This window comes from Podarcis bocagei (assembly GCF_964188305.1).
Source record: "Podarcis bocagei genome assembly, chromosome: 14".
Classification (NCBI taxonomy): Eukaryota; Metazoa; Chordata; class Lepidosauria; order Squamata; family Lacertidae; genus Podarcis; species Podarcis bocagei.
The window spans coordinates 39,363,914-39,374,916 of record NC_138139.1 but is presented as its reverse complement, the minus strand read 5'-3'; the positions used below and the strand labels follow the sequence as shown (position 1 = coordinate 39,374,916).

Below are 11,003 nucleotides of genomic sequence, written 5' to 3'. Positions count from 1 at the left end.
GAAGAGGGCCTGTTTTTGAGACTCTGGGTGGTGTTACTTCCCGAATTTGGTTTCACTGGTGGGTTGAATTTTATTTATTGTATTCATACCCCATTCTTTATCCAAGGATTTTGGAGGTTGGCATGTATGTTCGTCCCCCTCCCCGTTTTTATTCTCACAATCCTGTGTGGTAGGTTATTGAGTTGGCCAATATAACCCAGAGAGCTTTGTAGCTGAACAGGAAAGTGAATCTTGCTCCCTGGAATCCTACCTAATTCAATACAGTACTCTTAACCACTACCCCCAACCCTGAAATCTGTCCCAAGACTTGTTGATTGTCTTGAGCACCAGCCCCTCATCTGGCTCTTCTAAAATGGCCTTTTGCCAGTTGCATTTTTATTATTTTTTTAAAAAAGTAATTAATCAGAGTGGAACATTTAGCTCATCTTTGAAGTCACCAAGCTCCTGCAGAACCTTTCTTACATCTTACAGTGGTGTCGCCCACTCCCCCTTAATCGTGGCCTAAAAGGCAGAAAATGAACCCCGCTGGCAATCTTATTTTGTTTCAGGGGAAAACATGAGGCTCCCATGATGACAGGTTGTCCTTCTGAAATGGCTGCTTCTAAGCCACAGAGTAGCTCATTCTGTAGAGCAGGAGTCTCTTAATATCGGGATCATGGGTTCAAGCCCCACATTGGGCAAAATATTCCTGCATATTTTGGACTAGATGACCCTCGTTGGTACCTTTCCAAAACGACAATTCTATGATCACCTAGGAAAGAAGAGGTGCGGAAATACTTGGAAAGCACAGGCAATAAAGCTATCTACAGCTAAGGACTTTCTCTTGCTGATGATCTGCCCTTTCGCTGAAGCCACCTTATGAACTCAGGGCGGGTTACAAATTTAGTAATATTTTGTTACTTTTAAAAACATTTCTATTACCACCTCCCTCACCAAACCTCAAGGCAACATACAGCAATATTAAATGAATATTGAAACATTAAAATCCTATCTTCGTCCTATACACTTTTTGTCCTACACACTTACCTGTTCTGAGCAGGTGGAGACATGGTGTATTTGGATGTCTCATTGAAAATTGGGCTGAGAAGCCAGCATAGCCATTGCAGGATTCAGTGGTAAAATTTTAAGCACACAGAACCACCACCACATTTCTCAACTATAAAAGAATCCATACACATTTATTCCAAACCTTATTGGTTTATTCAGTCTTGCCATTCCACACAAGTACCAACAACATGACTACAAGATGCTAAAGGTATACAAAAATCAAACTTTATAGTAATGACTGTACAATAGGTTGCAAATCTCTTGGCCTTTTGCAAACTGAACACTAGTTATCCCAATTGGTCTCAGACACATCACCTTCCGCCCCAGGAGGAAGGTGGCAAGAGAAACAGCTTTTCTGCCTATTTGTTTCACATATTCTAAAAGCGAAAGCATTTACATCGGTCTTGGGAAGGACAGGGCATGTGAACAATGCACCAAAAACATTTTAGTAAAGGAAGGGATGCCATAAAAGGAACACTAGTCCTAGTCCCCCAGTTCTTAAGCTGGTTAAATGCACCAGCAGCAAGGAATATGAAAAAGCTTTTCTGTGTGCCAACATCCCTAAGAGCTGAGGGTGGCGGTGGGGGTAGAGGAACCAGTCCATATCTAAATTTGCTGAGGGTTTTCTTGCAACCTGCCATTTCTTACTTCCAACAGTATAAATTTATTTTTGACATATCCTAAAAACAAGAGACTTCACTGGACTTAAGAGGACAGTATCATGTCTAAAGAACAATGTTTCTTGTTGAGAACTTGCAAACCAAAGCTCCCTTTAAAAAGGACTTTAAGTCCAACAAAAGTCCACAGTTCACCCTGCTGGGCCCAAGACACTAGGCTAGGTTTCAGTTTCTCAGCTTTCCCTTCGTTTTATTTTCATTCCTCTTTAAAGGTACAATTTTTAAACTGAATGCACTTTTAAGTTTTTAAAAAAACAAAAACAAAAAAAAAACCCAAGAAGCTGCCAAGTCCCACATTTTATCGGGAAGAGTTAGAACTGGATCGGCTGCGATGACGCCTGCGGCCTGGAGATCTGGACCGTGACCGTCTGCGAACTGGTGATCTGCGCCTGGGAGACCTGGACCTGGAAGGAAATATAGTTGTAAGGAAGAGAACAGAGCTTCAGTTAGGAGAATGGGTGGATATCGAAAGTAATCCACACTTATCTAGTCCCTTTTTATTCAACAGCATTCAATAATAGTTCTTATATCCTAAAGGGTGAAGGCAGTTCAGCATGCTAACATTTTGCAAATGAGCCCTAATGCAGAAAGCAATATAGCAACTGTATAATAACTAAATAAAATATTTTCTCAGTTCCTAGATCACAGTGTTTTATTTTTGCAAATACACATCATCAGCTTATATTAACAATAAAAAATATTCCATCTATCTTGACTTAAACATATAAGGCATATGTTCAAAATTAGAATGAGTTGTGAGATTTTAGACACATGAGAAGGGTCTATAGGGGAGAGAATGCTGGAACTATTATGGCGCAAGTACTTCCACCTGCCTTCCCCTAATGTATTTCTTAATGTATTTTTAAAAATAAAATTGCTGGATTTATTAATGTACATTTGGTGTGCTGTGAGTCACTTTGAGCACTGCTGTGGAAAAGTGGCACACAAATAAACTGATGCTAATGCTCTGGGAAGGGGGTGCCTATCCTTCAATTACTTTTTGCAGGGACAGTCTTTGTTCGCCATCAGCTGTAATGCAGGAAGTAACTCACTGCCCATCCTTGGTGTGACCCATTTGAGTCCGCAGGTGTCTTCTTTTTAGTCTGCCTCCCTGGACAGAGCTCCTACCAGCTGTGAACAGCTAAGCCCCTCCGGCTTACCCAGCTCCACAAAGGCAACCTACCTTCTCCTCATGCGACGTGGAGAACGACGCCACATGGGCGGTGGCGGCAACATCCTCCGCGGAGGGGAGAAACGCCTGAGAGGCATCCTGGGCAGAGGAGTCAGGACAGCCGTGGCAGTGATTTCCTGACCATCAATCTGCCCTATTTAAAGATCACAGAAACAGAAAGTTGATTTGTTTCAGCAGGGTGAGGGATTGACGCAAAGGCTCCCTGCAGCCACTGCCTTCTTGCTCACTAGGGAAGGTCAAACTATGGCAATGGTGTGGGGGAGCAGGGAACCTAGAGAGAAATACACAGGTAAAACATACATGCAGGGAGATACCAAAATGACGTTGGGGAACCACAAACACCACTTTGCTTACCTATTACAATCAGGCCCAGTTCCCTGAATGATTCCCTCTGTGGGTCATTAGCCCCCCCAAGAAAAAAAGAGATTCGTAACCTCTGACCTACACTATAAATTTTTAAATGTCCAACATGGGACTGCAAGTTTTTCCTGGGACGAGCCTCTGCTTTCTTTAAATAATTGCTGCCAACTTATTCCAAGGTCTTTGCTCATGCCCACAGGTCCATTGCCTTTCTGGAGAATGCACTTTACCTTGGGGGCCATTTTCATCAGGATGATCCACCCTTCTCACTTTGGGCCAGAAACCAACATGATGTGATCACAAAGGTCCCACCAGCCCATATTCCTGGCAGACAAGGTTGATTTTTTTAAAAAGAAGTCATACAGGTAAAATGATATATTTGTATTATTATAAGAGCAAAACTTGAAGAACCTAGAGCCTTATTTTGTTCAGGTGTGCTCTGCAAAGAGCCCTCCTAGCTGGCAGAACCTATATCACTTTTGGGAATTCTGAAACCCTTGCTTTAATGTGGGGATCTTCTCAAATTACAGAATAAAGATTTTTCAGTCATGTAGGAGTCAAACCTCTTAACAGTGCTGCCAGCTTCTGAAACCCACCTCCATCCATGTGCTTCAGTGCCTTCTCAGCATCATCTGGATTCTCAAATTCTACATATGCATAACCCTTTGAGAGGTGTGGGTTGAGTCTGTCGACTGGCATATCGATCATTTTGATCTTTCCATAAGTGGAAAATATTTCCATTATGTGGTCCTGGAACAAGAAAAGCAAGCTCCTTAACGCTCATGGCAAATGTCCATTACCTTCCATCTTCATAACAACAAAACAAAAGTGGTGAAAGCAGCAGCAAGCAACACACACACACACACACACACACACACACACACCTTTAACTGGATTTGAACAAAAAGAGTGAAGACCATTCAATTACATATTGAAATGCTTCAACCATTTTGCTTCCCAGGTTACCTGAACTTCACTCAGCTATATCTATAGGAGAATAAGAAGAGCCTGCTGGACCAAGCCAGTGGCCCATCTAGTCCAGCACACTGTTCTCACAGAGGTCAAGCCACTCACAAGCAGGGCCTGAGCACAACAGCACTCTCCCCTATAGAGATCTAGTGTATCAATACTGGGAGGGACCCTTGGTCAATAGCATTCCCAGCATTCATATTCAATATTAACTTGCAGGAAGCTGTCTTATACTGAGTCAGACCATGGGTTCTGGGGGATTTTTGTTTCCCTACCCCCTTTGGCCTTTTTACTTCTTTCTGGGTACAGGCATCTGTTACCTTCGTCACATTTCTGGTGAGTCTCCCAATATGTACTTTGGTAGGTTTGGGTGATGGACTCCTTCTCTTCCGTTCCTTTTCATCTCTCTTGGGCGGTTTAGACCTGGTGGAAATAAACAAAAAGTGTCAAACAAAAATTTAAGCGTATGGATCTGCAACTCAAGCTCTTCATTAACTCCTATCAATGCAGCATGACAAAAAAACAACAACCAATGATCTTATTCTGTATTCCTTGCTAAATTTGTTACTTAAAAAAAAAGTGGCTGGTGCAACAACTACAGGCCATTTATAGTTTGCAAGAAATAATTATGCTAAAAGTGAGTAACTATTAAATTCAGTAGGACTTGGAGGAACCTTTATTTGATACTATCCACCAAGTTTGAAATTTAGAAGCATCCTTTTCATATAACACAGGTTCCCAAAGATGAGATTCAAAAGGCAAAGAACAGGCCAATCTGCTATTTTACCCACTTCTGTCTCTGGCCCACTGCTAGCATGTGCCACTCCCCAAGAAAGAAACATGGCCTTTGAGCTGAAAAGTGTTCCCCACCCTTGTCTTACAGGAAGCACTTATCAAGGCCAATGGAAATAAAATAGCCAGTAGCCTCCCGTAATCTAGACTCACTTTGAACGGGAACGCCTCCTGTTGTCATGCCGATGTCGAGATGGGCTTGGAGAACCCGATGAGCTGCTGGAGCTGGAACTGCGGGATGTGCTTGAACTCCCAGAGCGGCTGGACGCGGAGGAGGAGCTGGAGCCACTGCTGGAGCCGGTGCTGGAGCTAGAACCAGAACTGGATGTGGAACTGGAGCGAGACCTGGCAGAGAAGGTGTCATGCAAGAGACTAATGGCAGCAAGGGTGTTCTCCCGATAACCCCCAAGAACTTTTGAAGGTGTTGGAAAGAACACACCATTGTCTTTTGCAGTTCCAACCCAAACCTGGCCACCTCCCAATGCAGAGGTGATGCTCTTTCTAAATCATTTCACTTATTGTACAAATGGTCCTTTGTCGAAAAACAGATTTCAGAGCAATATACAAAAGTCACCTCAAATTACAAATACCTTATAAAACCAATTTAATGAAGAATGAGAAAAACCATTCAACCCACTAAAAATGCCACCATCTAAAATGCTCAGGCAAAGAAAAATCTTTTAACAGTCTCTGAAATTACCTCCCTTTGGAGGGTGTTCCACAGCTGAAGTGCCCATAACACACACACCCCTTTGTAAATGCAGGACACACATCTTCTAAATATGAACACCAAGAAGGGCCTCCCCTCCAAACAGATCATTAGGGTGCAAACAGACCTCCTGTGCGAAACCACACACAAACCCCCAATATCTCAATCAGAGAAGAGGACCTGAAGTCAAGTATGCGTTTAGCACATTACTGCTTCACTCAACTTACAACCGACCTGCTGGTTCACATCAAGGGGCATATTTTAAGTTCTCAAGCTTAACTGCCCTACATTCCTGGGAATCTCACAAGTAGGACATGGTGAGACAGCCACCACAACTCCATCCCTGTATCCAACATCTGAAGAGTTAAAAGGTTTCCTCTATCTGAGCATGGCGGCATCATTTTTTAACTGCCGATTAAGAATCCTTGGGAAGGCCTGGTCCTTGAAACGGCCTTCAGAAACCCAAGAATTCCTGACTCTGCTTACCTGGTGCTGCTACTACCACTGGAGGCGCTGTGCCTCTTGCGAGTTTTGTCACGCCCACGATCCTTTTCGCTTGACTCCTTTGTAGCTGGCTTGTCTTTGGACCTGTCCTTGGACTTTTCTTCTGTACGGTCCTTGCGCTTGGTAGGAGAGGGAGCCCTTTAATGAACGAAGGTTCCGAAACTTAATTTCCAATCCCGCAATTTCAGTTGCAACAAAAGCAAGAAATGTCACTGCTACAAAGATGCTAAGAGACAAATCCCCAGTGTTTACACTATGGAGCGGCTTCATGAAAGAAAGCCAATGGTGTGGAATATATGGAGATTATGAAAAGGAGGGAAGATGCATTTCTAATTCCTCATGCTTGATGGGAAATCCCTAGGAGTCTGCACAGATCCCCCAAGAGGGGGTAAGGCCTTGAACATTCAGACAATTATTACCTAGTGCTGGACTTTTTATTATTTTCTTTGATTCCTAGCAAACTCTTCTTTTTCATTCCTGACAGCTCCATTTTCCCCTTCCGAGTCCAAAAGCGGCACTTTTTTGGGGGGGCTCACTTATCTGAAAGCTTACTTCTAACTCCTTGATTCTGAGAAACGATCCCTAAGCGAATGCAATAAACTCCAAAGAGCAGCCTAGTGACAAGATAAAAGGGATATGAGACAGTTAACATATAGGCAGAGGAAAAGAAAACCCACTTCACAAGAAAAGGCACAAGCTTCATGCAAAGCATTATAGTTCACACACTTCTGTGTGGCTTGTTATTACCCATTTGAAAATAGCATCTGCTGAATAACTTAAGAGTGTGTTTAGACAGAGCATTTGAATTTTCTTTCTAATCACCCTTCAAAAGGAGGAAGAACACACAGCAAAGCACACAGAGTTTTTCAGTCTGAATTTCTTAGTACTTTTCCTTAAGATATGCAGCATTACAACAGGACAGTGGTAGCCAACATGGTGCCCTCCATATGAATTAAACTCCAACTCCCATTGGCCTGTCATCATAGCCAACTCTCATGGATGATTGGAGTTACAGTCCGGCAACATCTGGATAACACCATGTCAGCTACCTCTGCAATAGAAAGCAAGGTACCTCAACAGGACATTGTGGTACAGTAGTAGCAAGAAAGCATTTTAAGTCCCAGGAAAACTATAGTAGATTTTAATTGTTTATAAGAATTTCTACTGCTCTTCTTAAATTCTTAATGCAGTTTCTCATTACTACTGCTAAGCTTTATTTTGTATTGATAGAGTGCTGCAGTTAAGTCTGCAATTTCAGCTCCAGGGTCACTCCCAGAGACTATTAAATGTAACAGAGCAGAAGCAAAGCGCAAAACTATCCTCAGATCACACAACAGGGGTGGTAAAACCTGTGGTCTTCCAGATGTTCTTGGACTCCAACTCCCATCAGTCCCAGCCAGCATAGCCAATGGTCGGGGTGATGGGAGTTGGCAAGCCAACAAAATTTGGAGGGCCACCATTTCCCATCTGTGGTATAAAAGAACCTCAGCTGGAAATGCTGCTGGCTATTCCAGATAAGCTACAGGAAGTCCTTATGGGTTACACCAGGGGTCAGCAACCTTTTTCAGCCGTGGGCCAGTCCACTGTCCCTCAGACCATGTGGTGGGCAGGACTATATTGGGGGGGGGGGATGAACTAATTCCTATGCCACACAAATAACCCAGAGATGCATTTTAAATAAAAGCACACATTCTACTCATGTAAAAACACCAGGCAGGCCCCACAAATAACCCAGAGATGCATTTTAAATAAAAGGACACATTCTACTGATGTAGAAACACACTGATTCCTGGACCATCCATGGGCCGGATTGAGAAGGCAATGGCTTATTTCAAGTACTTTAATTCTACCCCTCAGTATAGAACCCAAGGTGTTTTAAAGTCATACATTAAAAACAATGACTATTTTAGAATGGTAGAGTACAGGGTACTGTACATTTCAGATTAAGTGTATGTATTTTTCTCTAGCGAACCAGCATCAGGGCAACCTATGGGAAATGGGTGGAAACTCTGAAAACAAAGGTTTTCATCCTTGTAGTTCAATTCCTGTACACTGCTATGCTCAAGTAACTCAACAGGCACTGAGAGAGAAAGGTTGCTTTGATGTACATTTGACGTACGAAGGACAAATGTTTTGTCATCTTTAAGATTAACACTTGGAACTATTACTTTACGGAGGGCAACATGGATTAAAATTAAAGATGCATTTTCATGTGCTGAGACTTCTCTCAGGCACATTATACACAGAAACTGTGTATAATGTGCTTATGCATATAACACTTTGGGAAGGTCCAAAGTAAGCTCCAACAGGCCATTATTTTACTGATGTCTGTAACTTAAATTGCAAGTGCCTGAAGCAGTTCAAACATAAGGGAAAGCACATACTGTTATACCACTCTGCTTCTGCTATAGCAGAAGACTATTCCCACAAGCCTAGCTTTTCACTTGAAGCTCTGGTTAAGTATTTCTGCACGAGTCATTCAAGGCAGCTCTTGCTTTTGTGTCACTCACAGCTATTGTAGAAACATAGGTGTGCAATGATATTCCCTGCCCTAGGGAAGAACTCAAATTCAGAAAACCTGTGTCTGGATATCCCAGATTTCTTAGCCATTCTGCTTTGACAATGTTGAATATAGCCCTGTGTTATATAGCAGACAGGAGCATTTTCAGAAGAAGCAGTAGCACATACTCCAGCAGATGTTTTCATCAACAAAGAAATTAAATGGGATTAAAGGTATTATTCCTCTATATCCACACTTCATGACCCACTCTCTAAGTGGTACAAAAACAATTTGAAAGAACCTGTTCAGGTTAAATGAGGTCTTTAAGAGAAATCAGCGAACCCTCAGTAAAAGAGAACTGTGTCTGCTGTATATCACATCCTCAGTGCTTTAAGACCAGGAACACCAAACCCAAGCTTAGCAGTACTGCCCAAAAAGAAACAATGTTGTGTACAAACTTCAATAGTGCCTAGAGGTCTTTCTGTGGGAATCACTGACTTTGCAAACTGACTCTTATCAGCATGTTCACAAAGCTAGCAGAATGGCTACCTGTATACCTTACTGTGTTTGGGCAATACATTTACTTCACTGTGGTGAAAAGCCACTTGGTACATAATCAAGTGAATGTTTTTAGTCTTAGTGTTTTTAACATATCAGTGGACTTGCATATTTGTCTAAGTAATCACTGATATTATTGAAAGGCAATTTCTTTGCTATTGATAAAGTATTAAGTGAATTATAATAATACCTGTCTCACTACTGCTCTTCACTACCACCATCCCCCGAAGAAGACGCTCTAAGACCAAGACCACCCTCTAAGACCAAGAGAGACCAGAGATTTGAAGTCAAGCTTCTCCTGTATATCCTGTACTAGCTCTGCAAGCTGGCTGAATGGACGACAGGTTACATCTAAAAGTAAGAATCGTACTAGCAGAAGCACCATAGTGTTGCAACATAAAGCCATACCTGAGAATCCCCACGCTGGAAGCCAAGGTTTAAGAGGTAACCAAGGGGGCCAGTGTGGTGGAACACTTAGCATTACAGAAGCAAGAGGGTTAAATCCCTGGTCAGTCACAAAGCTCAACGGAGTAGCCTTGGCTAGTCTGAGGGATCACAAGAGGCCTATCTCACAGGGCTGTTATGAGGTTAAAACGGGGATAGGGAGAGAAGAACTATAAACTCCATCCTGTATTTCCTTGGATAAGGGATTATCTTTTCCAACATAAAATAGATAACACGACCAATATAATAATAGAAGGACGCAACTCGAATGTGCACGGTACTGGTCAGGCAAATAAGGGGGGTTGAAGGAGACTTTCAGAGTGGGCTCCAGGAAGTTTGGGAGACCCCTCAAGGGAGAAGGGCGGGGTGGGAAGAGAACCCCCTCCTCAACTGGGCCTAGCTGGCGATACGAGCTTTCCTCGCCCGACACGGAGAAAGAGGGAAACGGGAAGGGGCGGAGCAAATCGGCTCTGCCGCTTCAGTCAACCGACCCCACACAGCGCCTCTAAGGGCTCCCAAACTCTCCCCTCCAGCCAAGGCCTCCCCGCTCCTCGAGCTCATCCGCGGGGCCGACCTCCCTCACAGACCCACCCCCAGCGTCCGGGAACCTTTTCCTGCCACACTCGGGCGCAGTCACGGCTAACTGCAACCGGACCGGGGCAGATGGCGGCGGATTACCGCCTCTCCCCTCTACTTACATCCTCAGAGCCCGACCGTCGCTCCCTCGTCGCGCTCGCGGTGACGTACGGATTGCCGCCTTCCACACAGCGGCAAAGAACCGCTAGGCGGCGCGCACTGACAGCGTCACCGAATGAAAGTAAGCGCGGAGAGGAGAGGCGGGGTAGCCTTTTATCTCCATGGTTACTGTCCCCCCCTTAAAGGGGTAGATCTGCCCTTTTTGTTGTGGTAGTTTAAGGTCCTATGGAGTTTAAAAGGTTTTTTAGGAGGGCGGGGAGAACCCAACAACAAACCACTTATCTGTTCTTAAAACATGATAATGGAAAGGGGAAATGGGAGTTGAAAGGATTATTGGTTCATGCAGGATTTTTTCCAAGCGCCTAGCACTTTGGACATTAAACATTTTAATAAACTCAAATGGGAAGGCCTGCTAAGACCCCTGGCACGGGAAGCTAAGGGAGAGTGCTTAGAGCCTGTCCAGATCCCTTTAATGTTGTTATTCTTCCTTAAAGGAGCTCAAGGTGGCATGCATTGTTTTCCCCCCTTACTAATTTTATCCTCGCAACAACCTTG

General features: G+C 43.6%; 1 protein-coding gene across 3 annotated transcripts; it reads right to left on the bottom strand.

The window, feature by feature from the left end:
- Window positions 1–1,177: 1,177 nt before the first annotated feature.
- Window positions 1,178–10,574, bottom strand: RNPS1 (RNA binding protein with serine rich domain 1). 3 transcript variants are annotated; one of them, XM_081170386.1, is made up of 8 exons: window positions 10,451–10,567; window positions 6,670–6,864; window positions 6,233–6,388; window positions 5,191–5,346; window positions 4,566–4,668; window positions 3,873–4,026; window positions 2,908–3,049; window positions 1,178–2,128 (listed from the first exon to the last, which is right to left on the bottom strand). In XM_081170386.1, exons 2-8 carry the CDS (start codon window positions 6,738–6,740, stop codon window positions 2,023–2,025), a joined length of 888 nt encoding a protein of 295 aa, XP_081026512.1. In that variant the 5' UTR covers window positions 6,741–6,864; window positions 10,451–10,567; the 3' UTR covers window positions 1,178–2,022. The 3 variants fall into 3 exon arrangements, with proteins under 3 accessions (XP_081026512.1, XP_081026511.1, XP_081026513.1); XM_081170385.1 differs by having other exon boundaries at window positions 5,191–5,382; window positions 10,451–10,566; XM_081170387.1 differs by lacking the exon at window positions 6,670–6,864 and having other exon boundaries at window positions 5,191–5,382; window positions 10,451–10,574.
- Window positions 10,575–11,003: the final 429 nt, after the last annotated feature.